Source organism: Ascaphus truei, chromosome 3 (assembly GCF_040206685.1).
Source record: "Ascaphus truei isolate aAscTru1 chromosome 3, aAscTru1.hap1, whole genome shotgun sequence".
Taxonomy (NCBI): domain Eukaryota; kingdom Metazoa; phylum Chordata; class Amphibia; order Anura; family Ascaphidae; genus Ascaphus; species Ascaphus truei.
The window spans coordinates 226,168,732-226,190,361 of NC_134485.1; the positions used below are offsets into that span (position 1 = coordinate 226,168,732).

At 47.6% G+C, this 21,630-nt stretch overlaps 1 protein-coding gene across 5 annotated transcripts in view; it reads left to right on the forward strand.

Moving 5' to 3' along the window:
* CFAP47 (cilia and flagella associated protein 47) overlaps nucleotides 1-21,630 on the forward strand; it is a 663,944-nt gene that overhangs the window by 2,068 nt on the left and 640,246 nt on the right. For all 5 annotated transcript variants that reach the window (XM_075590256.1, XM_075590258.1, XM_075590257.1 and 2 more), the window contains exon 2: nucleotides 900-1,068. In XM_075590256.1, the coding sequence (XP_075446371.1) occupies nucleotides 907-1,068 (162 nt within the window). In that variant the 5' untranslated portion in view covers nucleotides 900-906. The remainder of the gene's footprint in view (nucleotides 1-899; nucleotides 1,069-21,630) is intronic.

A 21,630-nucleotide genomic window follows, 5' to 3' on the forward strand; every position in this document is an offset into this window, starting at 1 on the left:
TACATAGGTACGTACATATATACACAGGTACGTACATATATACACAGGTACATACATATATACATAGGTATGTACGTACATACATATATACACAGATGCGTACATATATACATATACACAGGTATACATTTATTTTTTTTATATATATATATCATATATACACAGGTACGTACATTTTTACACAGGTACATACATATATAAATATATACATACATACATACACACACTGTATATTGTTTACAATTTTAAATAAAATGATCTGCATTATGACCCATTCTTACAATGTTTGTTAAAGGCACAGAAATGAAAATCTTTTATTAATTTTAATCAGAACTTTTATATGAGCAGAGAGAAAGGAAATGTCCCAGGTGCTGTGGGATAGGACAGATTGATTCTTTCACAAAATGTATAATCTCCAACTTTACTATTAGGCAATGACAAACACAAGGGAGAACGAATTGTAGCAGGTAGATCAAAGTTTAGTCAGATACATTGTTAACATACAGGAAGTCATGTATTTAAAGCGAAAGGGCATCAGTTAATTTACCATTTAGTTGCCAGAGGTGCTCACTTCCTAAACTGTTGCTACCCCCGGTAGCTGCAATAAGGTTTAGCAAGGAGTCGGAGCTCCGTGGATCCAGTCTTTCAATGGTTTACACTTTATTGACATTTACTTGAAAACATAAACGTCACTTTTACTTGAAAATAAGCACCATTAGTTTGTAAATAAAAAGTGATTACAAATATAATAATTAGGAGAGTTATGCAGACCAGTGTAGCAAACAGGTCTTATTTTCCATCAGCGTCTGTGTTTATTTTGTGTATATTAATCGCACCCTCTTTTTTAACTCCTCCATTCTGAATACGTTCCTTATTTACACGCACTCTGCTGTCCACAGCAAAGTCATGGAGGAGCTGCTGGATCACGTGCTTGGGGTGAAGGTCTCGCCATCCCTGCTCCACTTTACGGATGTGTTGGTGGGTGAGAGTTATCGGGCCAGTTTGACTGTGCAGAACATCAGCCCCATGGTCAAAACCATCAAAATCCTGGGACCACAAGACCCACAGGTAACAAAATCACTGGGGGTAAATAGGAGGCCTTTATTTAAGTTATAGTACATAACTTCATAATTCCCACCTGAAAGAAATGAGGCCACGCCATCAAAGCCAATGAGAATCTGAGCCCCCATAATGACATGTTTTTTGTCCTCTACCTCACACTACGATGGATAATGTTTGGATTACATAAGATGTGTAGGCTTTTAAAAAAATATATATTATTATTTTCTAATTACTGTATTATCTAAAGTAGTTTTTCTTTCACAAGTTGTAATCCCTTTTACTAAACCAAAATACAAAATATCATCCGTATCCCCTCTATATAACATGGTGAAAAGCAGATTGTTGAACAGTAATCAATGTGCCCGCTTCCCTTGTCTACATTTAAAGCTGCTGCATATGTTAATGTTTATCCTGCTTCTCATTCCATAGCATAGGAGCGATGTTACTTTCAGCATTGGTTTAAATATATTTTTTCAATGCAGCAATGCAAATGTGCTTTAGTTTGTTGAAGGGTGAGTCTGCTCTGTAATACAAACTGCTGCAGAGTTATCTGTAATAATGAAACTCACAGATATCTATTTGAACTTCAGTTCCCTTTCATCTGTGAACTAATTCCTGGAGCACTAAAATATTGGTGTTATAGTGTTTTTAAAGTTGCTTGTGGCAAACAAATGTGGGTGCCTAATTAAAATTTGATACGAATGAACCTCGAACTGCTCTTTGTCCCATGGACATAATAACAAAGGCATTTGTGAAATAGATAAGCGGAGTGAAGTTAATAATTGAAAATCCTTACAGCTCCCTCTTCTTTGTCCACTGCATAGGTGCCTTTTAAAATAGTCAAACAAGTTCATTAACAAAACACATCTGTCCACTGTGCAACTGTAACAACCCTATCCCCAAAGACTGAGGGATAGGGTGTACAGGGAAAAGGGAGTCTTTAGAACAGTCTATGTGGCTTTGACAGGGTTCGCACCTGCTCAAAAGGGTGCTTAGCCGTTTACCTTTGCATCTCAGGGTAGATAGTGGATCCGTGCCAGCTGGTATAAGTGAGTGGTGAACAGAAGAGGGCGCGAGGAACTTTTAACTTGCCTTTATTTACAGTAGAACAGCAACTTAGTTGTTACTAACAGGACAGGTTTTCAGTATTCAGAAATAGTGTTAATCAGTCTCTCCCATTGCAATCAGGCCACCCTAAGGTCCCTACTTAACCCTGAGAATGGAACTGCTCCCTGCAGCAAGGTAGATCCTTCGCTGCACTTTTCTAAGGGGCCCTAACATTGCGATACTGTCCCTATACTGAAAATAATAAACAGGGTTCTGCTTCTTTACAGGCTAGGAGAGCCTGGCGACCTCCTGATATTATTTGGAGTCTGGGGTCTTTCTTGGTGTTGTGGGGTCTGTGGGGTGGGGGTTTTGAGGTCTGAATACAAAATGCTGGATCCCCACCTTTTATACCCAAGTGGTGTGGCCAACACTCTGCCCAGGTATCTGGGCAAATTCATTTTTGCAACTGGTCACACCACATTACTATGTCACGTGACCATCTAGCAACTTCTAGACCAGGGGTGCGCAAACTTTTGCAGCTGCGCCCACCCTGCCTGCTGTCCCCGGTGCTCCTGCACCCCTTACCTCCGTTCCCTGCATCAAATCATGCAGCGGTTCATGACGTCACGTAACCACGCTGCGTCATTTAACGGGTGTCAAATGACGCCGCGGCATCATTTCACGCCGCGTTGCCATGACAATGCGTCACCCTACAGTCTGAAGCTCGGTAAGTAATTGGTTGCAGATGCCTCACGCGATCCCCCGGCATGTGATTTAAATGCCGTGGGGAAGAGCGCAGGGCCTCTGCAGCTGCCAAGCCCCCACAAAAATCTCCCGCCCCCCTGGGGGGTGTGCCCCCAGTTTGCGCACCGCTGTTTAAGACTAACACAGGGCCACACATGTGCCTTGAAAGTGAAACATTATAATAACATATTGTGACTGACTCACGTCAGAGCCTTGTGAGGACTTAACCTCGGCACTGCCTGCAGCTACCAGGACTGACATGCAGAGTAAGGCCGCGCTTATAGTACCGGCGACGCGACGTCGCCTGAAAACAAATACATTGCCGCTGCTGCTGCGTGCGCTTATAGTGCGCGCGACAGCGACGGAGTGACGTCGCCATCGCGGAAACTGGAAGCCGGCAAAATTTGATTTTTCAAGGGCTGTCACGTCACGTGACGGCCCTTGAACAAATCAAATTGCCTGAATTCTGCGACCCCGCCGCCCGGTGGCGACGGGTGACGTCACCCGCCGTGTCGACGTCGCCATCGACGGCACTATAGGCACGGCTTAAGGCTTCGTCCCCGCTAGCGCTGAGCGGGCGGCACTTGCCGCTTTTACTTACATATATCTAAATATGTAAGTCCCGCTCTTGCGGTGTGCGCTCGTGCACGGGCACGCACGCTCACCCACGCTTGGTGCTTGGGTAAACAATTTTTTTTTACTTTCGAGCGCGCTCAACTTGCCCGCAACGCCCTTCCGCGCGGTTCCCGAAATAGCAAGGACACCCGGCGCTCATACTTGGAGAGTTAGTGACGTCACCGCTCTCAAGCATGAGCGCGGTCAGCACTAGCGAGGCCGCAGCCTAAGGGAAATTCCTAGCAGGGTGCTGCACAACGTTCCTGTAACATAGCAGATTATTAACATTAGCTAGTGATCAAGTTTTGTTTTGCTGCATGAAGGTTATTCATATTTTTGACAGGAAGAATTATATTTTCATGCTGTGTATAAAGGTTTTACATCTCTTTTCCGTGGACAGACATCATTGCAGCAGTGAAGGGAAGTGAAACTCGGTGGCAATACAGTAGTGATACGGTGCATGATTTCAAGAGATTGTGAACCTGTTTAACAAATGGGCAGTTTTGACCTAGAATTACACTGTAGTGATCCTCTAACAATTGTAAGGAGGTAGCCTTTCAAAAGAAAATCCCTTTAAAACGAAGGAACGCCTATACATTTGTGCATAATATAGTGGTACAGGACTGAATCTTAATCTTGTTAGAAACAAACAGAAATCAATAGTACAGCTTGTTATTGTAAAAATGTTCCACATTCAAAATTATCCCTGTGACCTAAAAAATAGTGGTTTGAGATATAGGAGGTAACTATGTATACGCCGAAGCTGCTGTTAAGAGCGTTTTCGAACATAAATCTTTATCGACTTCAATTGGGATTTTTGTGCAACTGCCCGAACATCTGCTTCAGTGTATTTAGAAGAAGGCCCATATAGAGTAGAATCACCACCTCAGGCAGTTAGTTTAGTTAATAAATGTAACTATAACAAGACACAGAGAAATTATAATAGTATCAGATGATGTCGCTGTTACTTTATGTATAATTCATTCTGTTAGAATCCTATTACAGCATCTTTCTTATCCCAGGACATACTTGAAAACGAGAGGTAACTCTCAATGTATTACTTCCTAGTAAAACAGTTTATAAATAAATTATCAATTATTTTCTGTAATTGGCTTTGTAAATTGTGTACACTTCCTCTCTGGAGATTTTGATCAAATAAATGTGCAAATCACAAAAAAAATAAAATCCAGTTGCTTTGTAGTACATAATGTAATAGCTTAACATTTCAGGTAGACTTGTTTTGCAATATAAAGTAGGCACTACTTTTGGCAGATTTTTTATTTTATGTGCAGTCAACAGATTAGTGTAAGAGGGAATCAGTCATATCAGTTTTTTCTCCCTCCAGTTTTCTATTTTTTTTATCTCCCAAAAATAACTTTACATTTTTCTCATAATTTTCAAATTTCAGGTAATTGATTTTCTTGTTGAAGCAAATTAAAAAATAATGAAACAATTAGGCTGTGTCCACAGTCCCCCCTCCCCCCCATACACTTTACGGTAGCACTCAACACACACCTGTTTCATTAGAAGTGGAAGGGCACTTTCTGCTCAGCCGTCCCACGTGGTGCTGTGGAATCTAACATGAACCCTATCCCTGGGCAGGTTCATTATATGGACATAGCTTGGAGGCAGCAGGTCAGCTTTACCTGCAAGTGACAATAATTGTCCTGCACAGATATTACAAGCAGGGGGCAAAACAGTAGTTTACTATGACGACATTTGGTTACCTATGATGAAAGAGGAATCCAAAGGTGTCTTTACTGCTTCAGCCAGTGCCTTACTTTCTGATGTCCATGTATTTGGTGACCACTGACAGAAATGTCCAAAACAGAGAGGGTTGAAAGCTCTGTACCAACTTTTTTTTTTATTTGAATGGAAAAAAAAACCCCTGATTATTATAAGTGATATTCCCATGAAGTCTACAAGACTTGAGGCTAAAAATCAGTGACAATGACTACAAATTCATGGGACTTGCAGTTGACATGTCTGCATGTTGTGCTTTGTGACATCATACTTACATAGTTACACAGCAGATGAGGTTGGAAAAAGATATACAGGATGTCCATTGAGTTCAATCTATGCTAACTTTAGTCAGCAGATAACTATCCCATACAATATTTGTATTTACAGTATTTTGATCCATTATTAAAGGTCAGCAGAGACGGGAAGCTATTAAGTTTTACAGGAATATTTGATTCAAATACATCAACAAAAAGACTCCAGGCTTCAGAACATTAGGATTTGTTTTTGTTTAAAGAGAACTGGTACTGTATACTACAAAAGCATGGTAAAATGTTCAATATATACAATATTGGAGATATAGGGGGTTATGCACTAAGCAGTGATAAGTGAGTTTTCTGGGTGCTATGCACAAAGCAGTGATAAGTGCTTTTAAGTGAGATACATGCCTTTATAGCGTGATACTGCCTGCTGTGAGATTCACAAAGCAGTGATAACAGTGCAGTATCGTGCTATAATGGTTTTTTTCCCCACTTAAAAGCACTTATTACTGCTTTGTGAATCTCATAGCAGACAGTATCACGCTATAAAGGCATTTATCTCACTTAAAAGACTTATCACTGCTTTGTGAATCCCACAGCAGGCAATATCACGCTATAATGGCTTTTTATCTCACTTTAAAGCACTTATCACTGCTTAGTGCATAACCCCCATAGTTAGATAGTACATACAGTAGTTGCATAGTAGATGAGGTTGAAAAAAGATATACTGTATGTCCATCAATTTCAACCTATGCTATATTTAGACGATAGATACTTATCCTATGTGTATTTACAGTACTTTGATCCAAAGGAAGGTAAACAACCCACCCACCCCCCAGTGAAATATTATCCGATGCTGTCTTATAAGGGGAACATGTATTTCCTTCCTGACTTCAAATAATGATTTATCCCTAAAACTTTTCCCTAATAACAATTCTACTTGGCCGAAATAACCAACCAGTCAGTTCAAGTGATACACTACCGACACGTTTAATTCGAGCACGGCTAGCACCGCAAGCCGGGGGATGCCCCGGCGTGCTAGCCGCACTCCCTCAGCGTGCGCGCGGTCACGCGTCATCGGGAGCCTGCGCCCCCTGCACGCGCCCCGAGGGAGCCCTGGTGTCCCGCGATGTGGGGGACGGCGGCAGGGGGTTCCGGGGGACCCGGCGGACCCGGCAGCAGGAGGGAGAGCGCCCCGATCGGAGGGCGCTCTTCCGCTGCTTCGGCGCGCGCCCGACACCCTCCGGCGCGCGCCAGGTTACTGCTGCGGCCGAGAACGGGCAAATGCTCGAATAAACTCGGCCGCAGCAGTAAATCCAAATCTCAATCAGGAGAAAAAGTATTAAAAAAATAAATATATATATAGTCCAATAGTTTTTAATCGCTCTAAGGAATTAAAGTGGTGTGTGTGTGTGTGTGTGTGTGTGTGTGTGTGTGTGTGTTGTGACAAACGGCTTACTCCGGGGCTCCGCCGTCTGTCCGGGACTGTTAGAACACGGTCTTTTAGGGTAGGTTAAATGATGAGACGTCACGTACTGTTCCTTTAAACAGGCTATGCCTGGTTTATTCAGTCCCAGGCACTGAGACTGCCACAGTTTAAACAGAAAACAAAGCCAAACAAAAAGCTGCTCGTCTGAGCGATAACTTAAACTTAGATGTCCCTGACTCAGAGTTGGAAGTGGCTTGTCCACTTCCACCAACAAAATAAGTACCTTTGCAGTCTTTAGACAAACTAACAGAATGAATGAAGCGATTTGGGAAAGAGGCTTTCTCACCCCTCTGCAGTTCAGCAGCCTTCCAGGCTCTTGGGCGGGGCCCAGAGGAAACAGGAAACAGGTCTTATATACCTGAACTCTAATCAGCATGACAGGTGACAGAAAACAGGCAGCAGACAAACTGTGGAATGGAGTGCCTGTACCACGAGGCTGCCCTGTTCAGCTTAGACAGGACAGAAACTGTTCAGTATCCTGGGAGCCCTGTATATGGAGTTTATTACCAACCCCTGGTTTCTGTCACATATCCTCCCCCCCAGCTCAGACCTCGAGGGGTGAGCGACCATGGATATTAGGGAGTGCATCCTTGACAACCCGTCGGCATTGCCATGTTTGTGCCCCGACCTGTGTTCCACAGAAAATTTAAAGGGCTGTAGGCTTAGGAACCACCTGGTCACCCTAGCGTTCTTCTCCCTATTTTGACACATCCAGGTAAGGGGTGCATGATCTGTGACCAATCGGAACTTTCTCCCCAACAGATAATACTTGAGTGTCTCTACAGCCCACTTTATTGCGAGACACTCTTTCTCGACTATGGAGTAATTTTTCTCCTGGGGATTTAGTTTCCTACTTAAATAAAGGATGGGGTGCTCCTCCCCTTGAGACTCCTGGGAGAGTACCGCCCCCAGCCCTACCTCAGGTGCGTCGGTTTGGACTACGAACTCTTTGGAGAAGTCAGGTGTGACCAACACTGGTTGGGCACAGAGAGCTTCTTTCAGGCTTCTAAAGGCCTGTTCGGCTTCGGGGGACCACTTTACCATTAGCGGTCCTCTTGCTTTTGTGAAGTCGGTTAGTGGGGTTGCCTTAGTTGCAAAATTGGGAATAAACCTCCTATAGTAGCCAATTAACCCCAAAAAGGTCCTTACTTGTTTTTTTGTGACTGGCCTTGGCCAATTTTGTATCGCCTCTACTTTGAGTGTTTGTGGTTTGAGTAACCCTCTACCAATAGAATACCCCAGATACTTGGCCTCCTCCAGACCAATAGTGCATTTAGCGGGGTTAGCAGTTAGTCCAGCAGACCGAACTGCGTCGAGCACAGCTTGGACCTTTGGAAGGTGGGACTGCCAATCTTCACTATGGATTACCACATCATCCAGGTAGGCGGCAGCGTACCGAACATGTGGTTTTAAAATTTTATCCATCATTCTTTGGAATGTGGCGGGAGCTCCATGTAAGCCAAAAGGCAGCACCTTATATTGAAAGAGGCCGTCTGGGGTTGAGAAGGCTGTTTTTTCTCTTGCCCTTTCTGTGAGGGGAACCTGCCAGTACCCTTTTGTTAGGTCTAGGGTTGTGAGATATCGGGCTTTGCCCAGTCTCTCTACAAGTTCATCCACCCTGGGCATAGGATAAGTATCAAATTTTGACACCGCGTTTAGTTTCCGGTAGTCATTACAAAACCTTGTTGTACCGTCTGGCTTTGGGACTAAAACTATAGGGCTGTTCCACCCACTTTGGGATTCCTCAATTACGCCTAGTTTTAGCATTTTTTTAACCTCTAAACTTATAGCCTCTCTCTTGGCCTCTGGGATTCGGTACGGTTTAAGGTTAACTCGGACCCCCGGTTCAGAGACTATGTCATGTTTAATTACGTTAGTTTTACCTGGCTGTGTAGAGAAGATTTCTTTGTTCCTTCTCACTAAACTCTGGACCTCTCGTTTCTGATGCACGGACAGTGTTTCAGCTATGCTAACCTCTGGGTCAGTTTCTTGATTCTCTGACGGACCTGGGGGTACTAGGGTTAACAAGACCTCTCTATCTTTCCAGGGCTTGAGTAGGTTTATATGGTAAATTTGCTCAGGTTTCCTCCTACCTGGCTGCCTTACCCTATAATTTACTTCTCCCACTCTTTCCAAGACCTCATATGGCCCATGCCATTTAGCAAGGAATTTACTCTCCACGGTGGGAACCAGAACTAGTACCCTATCACCTGGAAAAAAAATTCTGACCCTAGCACCCTTATTATACGTATTCCTTTGTGCTTCTTGAGCTTTCTCCATGTGTTCCCTCACTATGGGTAGGACTGCAGCAATGCGGTCCTGCATTTGGGCAACATGCTCTATTACACTTCTGTAAGGGGTAACCTCGTGTTCCCAAGTTTCTTTGGCTATATCCAGTAAGCCCCTTGGATGTCGGCCATACAATAGTTCAAACGGGGAGAAGCCTGTGGATGACTGGGGAACTTCCCTAATGGCAAGTAACAGGTATGGTAACAAACAGTCCCAGTTTTTCCCATCCTTATCGACCGCCCGGCGTAACATGCTCTTTAAGGTTTTATTGAACCTTTCCACTAAACCATCTGTTTGTGGATGATAGACTGAGGTTCTGAGATGCTTGATTTTTAGGAGTTTACATAGCTCTTTTGTTACTTGGGACATAAATGGTGTTCCCTGGTCAGATAAGATCTCTTTAGGAATTCCGACCCGGGAAAACAGAAGTACTAACTCTTTTGCTATGTTTTTAGCAGAGGTGCTACGTAGGGGAACTGCCTCCGGATATCGGGTAGCATACTGCTGCGGCACAGTTTATTCGAGCATTTGCCCGTTCTGTGCCGCAGCAGTAGCCTGGCGCGCGCCCGAGTGTGACGGGCGCGCGCCGAAGCAGCGGAAGAGCGCCCTCCGATCGGGGCGCTCTCCCTCCCGCTGCCGGGTCCGCCGGGTCCCCCGGAACCCCCTGCCGCTGTCCCGCGATCGCGGGACACCAGGGCTCCCTCGGGGAGCCCCTGGATGCGCGTGCAGGGGGCGCACGCTCCCGAAGACGCGTGACCGCGCGTCTATGACGCGCGGCACGCCGAGGGGCGGCCACTAGCAAGCCGGGAAATCTCCCGGCTTGCGGATCTGGCCGCAGTGCAATTAAATGTGTCGCCAGTGTAATCTAATATTACCAATATATGCTGATGTCCCCTAGCAGACTTTATTAGGGGTCCTACTAGATCCATAGCAATCCGGTCAAATGGTACCTCTATTATGGGAAGGGGTACCAATGGGCTGCGGTATGCTTTGAACGGGGCGGTGATCTGACATTCTGGGCATGAGGAACAATAGTTTGTAATTTCTGCCAGAACCCCAGGCCAATAAAAGCTTCGGAGAACCTTTTCTATTGTCTTTTCCACCCCTAGGTGTCCCCCCAATGGATGACTATGTGCGAGGTGTAATACTACGTTACGGAATGTCCGTGGTACCAACAATTGTTTAGTTGTAACTGATTTTCTTTTATCAACCCGATATACTAGGTCGTTCTCTACCTCGAAGTAGGGGTAAGCAAGTGACCTATCTGGTTGGCCATGAGTACTATTCTGGTCCCGTATATTTCCCCTTGCTACCGCTAATGTGGGGTCCTCCCACTGGGCCTTCTTAAAACTCCCAGGACTGACCTCTAGGTCAGCGAGGGTCTTATCCTGTACTGGGGTGGTAAGTGCCTGATCAACATCTTGATTTGGGGTATTCCCTACCAAAGTAGTGATGGGGAAGGGAATTTCACAGCACTCCTCCTTTTCCCCCTTCTTATTTGGGCCCTCGTCAACCTCCATTTCTGAAAAAGGGAAAGGATTTGTTTCTTCTAACACTTCGTTATGGTCTGCTATTGAACTCTGGGCGCTATTCTGAGCTGGGGACCACATTTTTAGAAAATGGGGAAAGTCGGTCCCTATTAACACATCATGTGCCAGTTTGGGTACAACACCCACCTTGAAATCTAAAGAACCAAATTCTGTTTCAAAAAAAACATCAACAGTGGAATATTCATGATTATCCCCATGTATACAACAAATTGCCACTCTTTGTGAACTGTTTACCTGTTTCTTCTTAATGGGCAATAGGTATTCGGACACTAGTGTGATCATACTCCCAGAGTCAAGAAGTGCCCGAACCCTCTTACCATTAACCTTTACAAATGCCCACAGATGGTTATTCAAGGGGTCCTCTGGGCTAGGGCCCATACATTGGGACAACAGCAAATAAGGTTCCACGCTGTTGCATTGCATGGGCTCATCATTTAGTGGGCAGATTTTTGCTGTGTGGCCCCTCTCATGACAATTTACACATTTAGGTACATAGTCTGTGTCCCACTTAGAGCCTTTTCCCGGCTCCCCATGTTGGCTATTGCCCTTAGTGTGCGAACCACTGTTGCTGGAGCGGCGTGAAGGTGGTCGCCGCTCTTCAGCGCCCCTTAACCCCGGTACCCTTTTACCGTCTCTGGAAGAGTCCTGGAACCTGGGATAGTGGGGTTGCGCCACGACTGTGGGTTGCGGGTGCTCTTCTGCTGCACTGTACCTTTCTACAAGGGCCACAAGCTCATCCGCATTGTGGGGGTCACTCCGACTGACCCAACGGCGTAAGGCAGAGGGAAGTTTCCTCAAGAACTGGTCCATGACCAACCGTTCCACGATGTGGCTTGCTGAGTTGATCTCGGGTTGTAGCCACTTCCGGGCGAGGTGGATGAGGTCATACATCTGGCTTCGGGTGGCTTTATCCATCGTGAAGGACCATGCGTGAAACCTTTGGGCACGAACAGCCGTGGTTACGCCGAGGCGGGCGAGGATCTCGAACTTCAATTTTGCATAGACGTTAGCTTCGGCTGGCTCTAGATCAAAGTAAGCCTTCTGGGGTTCGCCGCTTAGGAAGGGTGCGATTAGACCAGCCCACTCAGCTTCTGGCCATCCCTCTCTCTGTGCCGTGCGTTCAAACGTGAGAAGATAGGCTTCCACATCATCCGAGGGTCCCATCTTCTGAAGGTAGTGGCTTGCCCTGGTCATTTTCGGAACTGGGGCTGCCTCTGCGAGTGGAAGGTTACTGATAGTCCCCCTCAGGATCTCGAGTTCCTGCTGTAAGCCCTGAGCGAACCGCTTTTGCTCCTCTCTCAGCAGGCGGTTTGTCTCTTGCTGGTTTGCATTAGTCTCTTGCTGGGCTATTAACAGCTGTCGCTGGGTTTCACTCGCCTGTTGCTGGGCTTCATTCGCGTCTTTCTGGACAGCGACATTGCGTACCAGCGCACTCACCACGTCTTCCATCTTGTTTGGAGAGAGAGAAAAAAAAACCTTCTTTTTTTTTTTTTTTTTTAAAGTTCTTTAACCCCCAGACCTTTCAGTGTTCTGCCCGCATTCTCCACCATATGTGACAAACGGCTTACTCCGGGGCTCCGCCGTCTGTCCGGGACTGTTAGAACACGGTCTTTTAGGGTAGGTTAAATGATGAGACGTCACGTACTGTTCCTTTAAACAGGCTATGCCTGGTTTATTCAGTCCCAGGCACTGAGACTGCCACAGTTTAAACAGAAAACAAAGCCAAACAAAAAGCTGCTCGTCTGAGCGATAACTTAAACTTAGATGTCCCTGACTCAGAGTTGGAAGTGGCTTGTCCACTTCCACCAACAAAATAAGTACCTTTGCAGTCTTTAGACAAACTAACAGAATGAATGAAGCGATTTGGGAAAGAGGCTTTCTCACCCCTCTGCAGTTCAGCAGCCTTCCAGGCTCTTGGGCGGGGCCCAGAGGAAACAGGAAACAGGTCTTATATACCTGAACTCTAATCAGCATGACAGGTGACAGAAAACAGGCAGCAGACAAACTGTGGAATGGAGTGCCTGTACCACGAGGCTGCCCTGTTCAGCTTAGACAGGACAGAAACTGTTCAGTATCCTGGGAGCCCTGTATATGGAGTTTATTACCAACCCCTGGTTTCTGTCACAGTGTACACAAACACACACACGTCCCCCCTAGAAGTATAATCAGCCTCTTCATTAATGATCACTTTAGGGATAATTGACACTGCCTTACCTGGCTCACAAATAGTGTCACATTAAAAGTATTATTTACCATATGTACAGGTGGTGCTCAGTGTCTCTGTTTACCCTTCTGATGGTGCTGGCATCCATGCAGGCTGATCTTGTAAGCAGTGGTGCTGGGCGCCAGGAACTTTTCTCTCACAAACAAGTATTCTTTATTCATAGTGAATATCAGTCATACATTCATATTTGGGGGCCAATGCAGCATCCCAAAGAGGCACATCGCTTGTTACCTTTTTGTATCTTTGATACGACTGTAACACCTTTCCCCCCCTCAATCGCAGATAGGGACCATGTGGGGAAATCTACACTTGTGTTACCGGGTGTGGTGTGTTACCTGTTAGGCTCACAGAAGGCCTGAACCTCCGCCACTGGGAGCCTGGGGTTACCTGATCATTCGAACACAGCGCCTCCACCTGTAAGGGTTCCCACCTGAGTGGGATGATCATCTTACAGGAACACAGTAATAGTAATACACGCACACAATATATGTTAGCAACCGTTTTACTATAACTAATAATAACCTCGGTACTCTGTACCACACAACATAATGCATATAACCATATACATGGAACTCCACTTGGTGCACACATCAACATAGGTATTTCCCCCCTCCAAAGTATCTGGGTGCTGGGCACCAATTCCCTGATGTCCCTTATGTCCTGACCCACCCAATGTGTTGGAGATAGCACTATCCCTTGACGTGTTTAGTGCACTACTATAGGTACCTGCCCGGGGCTCAAGCCCACGGGTGCTGCAGAAGAACTGGATTGGATCCGCCTGATCCGACGCGATGTCCTCCTACGCGTGGGGTGAAATCCGGCGTGGATAATATCACCATGCACCGTACCGTCTATACCTTGAGGGGATCCGTCTGCAGCCGGCAGGCCGCAGTCACTGCTTGGTGCGGCCTCCGTGAAGATAGTCTTTATATATATATATATATATATATATATATATATATATATATATATATATATATATATATATATATATATATATATATATATATATATATATATATATATATAGGGGTCTCCGTGAAGATAGTCTGTATATATATATATATATATATATAGGGGTCTGAGCCCAGACCCAGGAATCAGACTGCGCGCCACTGAGTGTTTCCTTAACTTAACTAACAGCTAAAGGGGCAGTTCTCCTTCCTTAAGGCCTGTCCCTGAAGCAACCACAAACTGGGGCAAGGGTAACTGTTATCTAGGGCCTATGGGGGTGGACTGGCATAGTGCAAGGGGCTACTGCTCCCATGCACCCTCACTTACTCAGCTCCCTGCTCCAACTGCCTTACTCAGAGCCCGCGAAATGTATCTATTCCCTGCTGCCGGGAATCCTTGACCCTCATTGGCCACACGGGAGCACCTGGTGTACTTTTCCCTAAGCTTCATGGGAATTGTAGTCCCGTGGAGGCTACTATTGCATTGGGGCTGCGTGCGCGATTGTACTGCGCATGCGCGACTCTCTAATGGCTGCCGCAACTCCCGATCGCTACTGCGCATGTGTGACCACTGCGCATGCGCGCGCATACCACAATGGTGGCCCCCGCTAGCCGGGTGCGCCGCAGAGCCTCCCGAGCATCGGAGCGCTCCCTTCTCCGGCCCCCACCTTTGCAGACAGCTGGCGGGTCCATCGCTGACTCCGGCAGCACCCGCGACCGTGCTGTGAGCAAGGAAGGGGGTCTCTGGACGTCCAAGGGGACCGGGGCTACACACTCCCCCTGGTAAAATCCGAACGACCTCGCTGAGCCTCATAGTGGTGTGCCCCAACTGAATCGTAGGCTACCCGATTGGGAGGGTGCCTCATTCTTTGGCTTCTGCGAAGCTCTGGCTCTACTTCTTCTGGAGGGTAATGGGCATAGTCCTGAGGCTCAGCCTCTCCTATTGAGGGTATACATGTCTCTGAAAAGACTCTTTGGGGCATGAAGCATGGGCTTCTAGGGTCCAGGGGTCTACTCATTGGAGTTCCCTTATTAAGAGTTGTTCGTTGAGGCCCTTTACCCATAGCTCCCCCGGGAGGTGCCGCGGAGGGTTGGGGTTCCCTTTGAGAGGGGCCCTCCATTCTGACCGGACTAGTTTCCTCATTAGCTTCCACTGGTTCTGACTCTCCATCTAATGATGTAGTCGGTATCTCTGTATCTCCTTCGTCCATTTGTGGAATAGGGAGGAGGTGATTACGATGCCAGCTTTTTACTCGGCCATCACTGTCTCTTATACGATATACTGGGAGCCCTGGCATTTGTGATTTGACTTCATAGACTCCGTCACGCCAGCGATCAGCCAGTTTATGTTTGCCGGGGACTCCTAGATTTCTGAGTAGAACGGCATCGCCAGGACAAATCTCCCGATGGTGGACCTTATGATCATAACGTCTTTTGTTATCAGCGTTCAAACGAGCAGAAGCTTTCTCGGCTAACTGGTAAGCGTTTTGCAGACTGTCTTGTAGCCGTTGTACGTATCGGAAGTGCGTCATGTTGGGTACCCCATCGGTAGATACCCGCAGACATATATCCTCCGGAAGTCACGTTTCTCGCCCAAACATCAAAAAATAAGGAGTGAACCCTGTGGACTCATGGCGGGTGCAATTGTAGGCATGCACCAAGGATTCCACATGCTTGCTCCATTCTCTCTTCTGAGATCCTTTTAATGTGCCGAGCATGTCCAGGAGGATCCTGTTGAATCTCTCCGGTAAGGCGTCTCCCTCTGGGTGGTATGGGGTGGCTTGAGACCTAGTAATGTTTATTAGCTTGAGCAGTTCCTTAATGATATTACTTTCGAAGTCTCGGCCTTGGTCCGAATGCAGACGGTTTGGCAGCCCATAATGGATAAAGTATCGTTCCCATAGTACTTTAGCTATGGTGATGGCTTTCTGGTCCTTGGTGGGGAAGGCCTGCGCGTAACGAGTATAATGATCTGTGATGACCAACACGTTACTGATGCCTCGGGTATCAGGTTCAATGCACAGAAAGTCCATACACACCAAGTCCATGGGGCCTGAGCTTTTCAGATGAGCCATGGTGGCGGCTCTGGTAGGGAGGGTCTTGCGCTGGATACATTGGGAGCACCGACGACAGTGCCGCTCCACTGATTCACGCATCCGTGGCCAGAAGAACCGATCACGCACCAACCCAAAAGTCTTTTCCACACCCAGATGGCCATGTTCACCGTGTAAGGCTTTCAGGACAAGATATTGTAAATTTCGGGTTAGGACCAATTGTTTCCTCTTGGGTGGTCATGGTACTGTGCCACCCGATAGAGTAGACCTTTGTCCAGCTGGAATTTGTCAGCTTCCCGCATGAGAATCGACACAAGGTCGCTGGGAGCATGCTTCAGCATGTCAAGTTTGTTTTTCTGCACTGCCTGACGGATAACGCCCACTACTGGGTCCCTTACCTGGTATTGTATCATATCTTTCCACAAGATAATTTTATCAGGGGTGATGTTCAGCCCATCAGGGTCGCAGTAGGCAGCAGGTAGAGCCTTGGATTGTGTCACGACTGTGCTCGCCACAAACCTGGGTCGGACCGCGTGGCTGAGGTGGAGTTGTAAAAGCACCGACCTTAGACCGCGCAGGCTGATCCGGATTGCGCAGTTCGTAGTCGTACGTAGCAGGATCAGGATAGGAGAAGACAGCATCGTCGGTGGACACGCCAGGGTCAGGACTGGAGACATCAGGGTAAACGTTGTTCAAGCAGGAGTTCGGCAACAGGTAGTCAGGAGAGCCCCGCTTCAGCTTAGGAGCGCGGGAGTGGCCTCTGCGCGTGCGGCGACCATGGCCCATGGTACTGGTCTCAGGAGGTGGTAGACAGACCAGAGTAGCACACCGCCTAGCTGCACTGGTAAACCAGTGCTTCAGCGCAAGAGTCCTGAGCGGGCTGGGGAATCCTCCGTTTCAGCGCAGGAACCAGGACACGGCCTCTCTAGATTAGGGAAAGAGTAGGCCCCAGGAACCAGGAAGCTGAAGATACACAGGGAAACCTCCGCTTCAGTGCAGGAAACCAGGAACAGACCGCTGCATGAATATAGCAGCCGGTCACAGGAAACAAGGAGCAGGAGTAACAAGGAGAGTACTCAGCTTCAGCACAGGAAACAGGAACTGACCGCTGCATGAGACTAGCAGCCGGTCACAGGAACCAGGGAGCTGAAGACAACAAGGAGAGTACTCCGCTTCAGCACAGGAACAGACCGCTGCGTGACACTAGCAGCCGGTCTCAGGAACCAAGGAGACAGACAAGACAAGGCTTATGGCAGAACACAGAGACAACCAGGAAGGACTATGCTTGGCAGGGAGCATTGTGGGAAGGCAACACTTAAAGGTCAGAGAACCAATGGCAGAAGGGGCGTGTGGCAGTATTGCTTTGGTGAGTGAATCCAGGCTGCAGTAAATATCAGGGGAAGTGTTCCGGGACTGCACAGGTCTGCAAGGTAAGGCAAACAGTAAACCGAGGAGCGGATTCCTTACAGTACCCCCCTCTTCACGTGAGACCTCCGGGCGAACAAGACCACTCATAGAGTTGGGGGACCAGGAGTTGTCCAGAACCGTCTAGGATTGGTGTTAGAGTCATGGTTCAGAGACTCGTGGTCACTCCTTTGTGTACCCCCACCCCCCGGAGAGAACTGCGGCCAGACAGGGCCATCCATGGGTCTCGGGGACATCGAGTTGTTCCTAAAGTTTTTTAGGCGGAAAGGGGATCCGTAAACGAGCAGTTCCTTGGTGAGTACTGTTCTAGGATATGAGAGTGGTGGTAGAGATATCATTGGTACCTGGCTCGCCCCGCGAAATGGCTTGGGAATCCAAGGCTGTGAAGAACCAGAGGGTTCCGGAGCAGAAACGGCAGAAGAACCCCCACTGGGAGCCCAGTCTTTAGTAATGGGACCAGAATTTAGGATAAGCGGCCTTGATAGTTGATCGAATATACCCGGGCGACCTTCGGGACAGACAAAGTCTTGGCTGACCTCTGCATGTAGGAATTTGAGAGGGACTTCTCCTCCAGAGGTCTCCCAGGTAGTGGTCAGCGAGGGTATAGGGTGGGTGGGAGCATTTCCCAGTATTGGTATGGAAGGTGACAAGGCAAGCAGTAAACCAGACATAGAGACTGAAATCTTGGGATACGTACAGAGTATTTCCAACTCAAAGGAAATAACAGGGGCAACAGAAGGTTCCGAGGGGGAAAAACATCGTTTCACAGAGGCAGAGAAGCACTCAGCAGTGGAGCTCTCAAATACTGGGGAACCCTCAGTGGGAGATAGTATTGTCTGGGGAGTAGGAATAGGCTTTGGGTCTCTAATATCAGAAACTTGAGAATCAGGCAGAGCAAGGGTAGCGGAGTGAGGGGAGCTAACCTCAGAAGCTGAAGTCTGTACTTCAGTGACAGGGACCTGAGAGACTACAAAAACAGCAGCGAGTAAAGGAATTGACTCCGGAGCTGGAGGCTCGGAATCCATAACAGAAACATCTCGCAAAGCAGGGGTACCGATAGGAGAACTAGCGTCAGGAGCTGGTGCCTGGGAATGGGAGAGTAATGATGAGAGTTAGAGAGACAATAAGCGGTAAGTTGGAACCGTGGAAACTCTTAATAGCAGAAACCTTTGAAGTAAAAGGAGTCTTATCCAAAACTGCAAGGGCCCTAACAACAGGGGTGCTTGTCATGACAAAAACAGATTTAGGCGTGTTTACTAGTGCAAAAATTCTGATAACGGGACTCCTAGCCAGTGGTAAGGGTGTCAGGGTTTGACTAGTGAGAACATCAGATATAGTGATAAGTGACTTAGAATCAATCACTGAGGTTCTAGGTTTGCTGGACATGTGTGAGAAAGTACCCTTTAAGACAGGAATTTTAATTTTTACCCCGAGTAACCCAACGGTTGCTGGAGCACGTTTAGCTGCAGTGCTGAGGGACTGAGGTTTAGCAAGAGCAGTAAAACTAGATAGCTCAGATTTAAACACCAGGACTTGTAATATAAGCAGGGTGGTCTCAGACTGTACTAAGGGGGTAACAACCGATATGCTGATCCCTGGAGGGTTTGCATGGGCAGAGAAATCAGGGGAACTAACAGCAAGGACGACCTCTATAGAAAGAGATTCTGAATCTGAAGGGAGGTTTTTACCTCTCCGAGTATCAGGGCCGACAAGGCAAATTTCAGAGAGAGGGGAAACTGTGTGCAGGCTTCTAGCTAGCACATATGAAAAAGCGTCGCTTTTAAGTGAAAACAGTGTGTCAGCAAACATTCCTGGGAACACAACATGAACCCCAGGAGGGGCATACTGACCACTGTACGGTTTTAACCCTAAGCTTTGAGAAGGGGAGAACACAGACAGTACACGGGGGGTAATCATAACTGTACTGGTCTCTGAAGTGGGTATTTGGGAAGGAGTGACTGGGAAACCAGAAATGACTGCAGATTCCACGACGTGGGGACTATGTGCTGAAGCAGGGATCATCGCTCTCTGGGTGACAGACTGGTTTAGCGAAGTACCCGGAAATGGGAACTCTGCGACCAAGCTTAGGGAAAAACTTGGTAACTGAATACATTTAACTGGAATCAGAACTTTAGCCGAAGTTTCAGGGGGCACAGCAGCTGAAACTTGAGCTGAAGCAGGGGTTTTATAGCAAAAACTAACTAAGGATTCAGCAACCTTGGGGAAGTCATTTAATGCAACCTCTGCTGTAGGACTTGGGAACACATTCTCTGAGGCTAGCACGAAGGCATTAGCTTGGAGGCAGCAAGAATTTACAGGAGTTAAAGCAGATAGTACCTGAGAGTAGAACATAGAGAGTTTTTCCTCTGTAATAGGTGAGACAAGGGATTTTTCCTCTGGAGCTAGGGACGTGACCATGGCTGGCGGAGAACAGGGGGTTACCAAAGGGGACTCAGAGAGCTGCCCCACAGGGTTTAATACAGGAATGACCCTGGGAACAGAACTTAGAAATTCAAACTGAGTACGTGGAGGTAGGAGGGATTCGTTCCCTGACTTGGAAGGCATGCAGAACTGCCTAGCAGGGGTTAAAGCAGGAAAAACTTCGAGGGCTGAAAAGGGAGATTCAGAGTTAGGAATAGAGGGAAAAAGGGACTTGTTCTCGGATACTAGAGCCTTAGTGTTGGCTAGAGAAATATTCGTATACTCCAGGGGAACCTCACAGGACTGATCAGCATGGGTTAACGTAGACGTATCATTGGTGTCAGAGTACCCGGGTGTACCATCAGGGCTAGGGACCGTGGCAGCTTCTATGTTAGGGGGCAGTGATAGTGGGTCAGTTTGGTCATTTCCTGGAGAGGGAGATACGTCCCCAGGTTTAGCGACAGGACTGGCAGCACAGGTGGACTGCCAAGCGGCAGCGTAGCTTGCGAGGAGAGGGTCCTGTTCCTTTATGCAAATGTCCAAAGTCAGGGAAAGTACACGGAGTGTGTCTTGAGCATGAACCACCATGAAGAGAGGGTCCTGTTGTACTAGGTGAATGTCCAATGATAAGGCCAAGGCAAGGAGTGCATTTCGGGCGTTGGCAAGTTTGATAGGATGCACATTATCCCAGGTTAAAGGGGAACCAGAGGAGCAAACACAATCGGCCAGAGACTGTTTTAAGTCCTTGAGGCAATAAGCCTTACTAATGAGATCGTTACGGCATTGTCTTTGCAACGGGGTTAAACCTTCATACATAATCTGATCTTCAATCAGGGGTAGTATTTCGCACAGATACTGGTTTTCAAACTTTGACTGGTCTACAGGCCGGGACAGGATTTCAGACAGAAACATACCAACCCTCACCACAGGGCGGTCCGAGTTTGTGGGGCCGAGCATACTGTCACGACTGTGCTCGCCACAACCCTGGGTCGGACCGCGTGGCTGAGGTGGGGTTGTAAAAGCACCGACCTTAGACCGCGCAGGCTGATCCGGATTGCGCAGTTCGTAGTCGTACGTTGCAGGATCAGGATAGGAGAAGACAGCATCGTCGGTGGACACGCCAGGGTCAGGACTGGAGACATCAGGGTAAACGTTGTTCAAGCAGGAGTTTGGCAACAGGTAGTCAGGAGAGCCCCGCTTCAGCTTAGGAGCGCGGGAGTGGCCTCTGCGCGTGCGGCAACCATGGCCCATGGTACTGGTCTCAGGAGGTGGTAGACAGACCAGAATAGCACACCGCCTAGCTGCACTGGTAAACCAGTGCTTCAGCGCAAGAGTCCTGAGCGGGCTGGGGAATCCTCTGTTTCAGCGCAGGAACCAGGACACGGCCTCTCTAGATTAGGGAAAGAGTAGGCCCCAGGAACCAGGAAGCTGAAGATACACAGGGAAACCTCCGCTTCAGTGCAGGAAACCAGGAACAGACCGCTGCATGAATATAGCAGCCGGTCACAGGAAACAAGGAGCAGAAGTAACAAGGAGAGTACTCAGCTTCAGCACAGGAAACAGGAACTGACCGCTGCATGAGACTAGCAGCCGGTCACAGGAACCAGGGAGCTGAAGACAACAAGGAGAGTACTCCGCTTCAGCACAGGAACAGACCGCTGCGTGACACTAGCAGCCGGTCTCAGGAACCAAGGAGACAGACAAGACAAGGCTTATGGCAGAACACAGAGACATCCAGGAAGGACTATGTTCGGCAG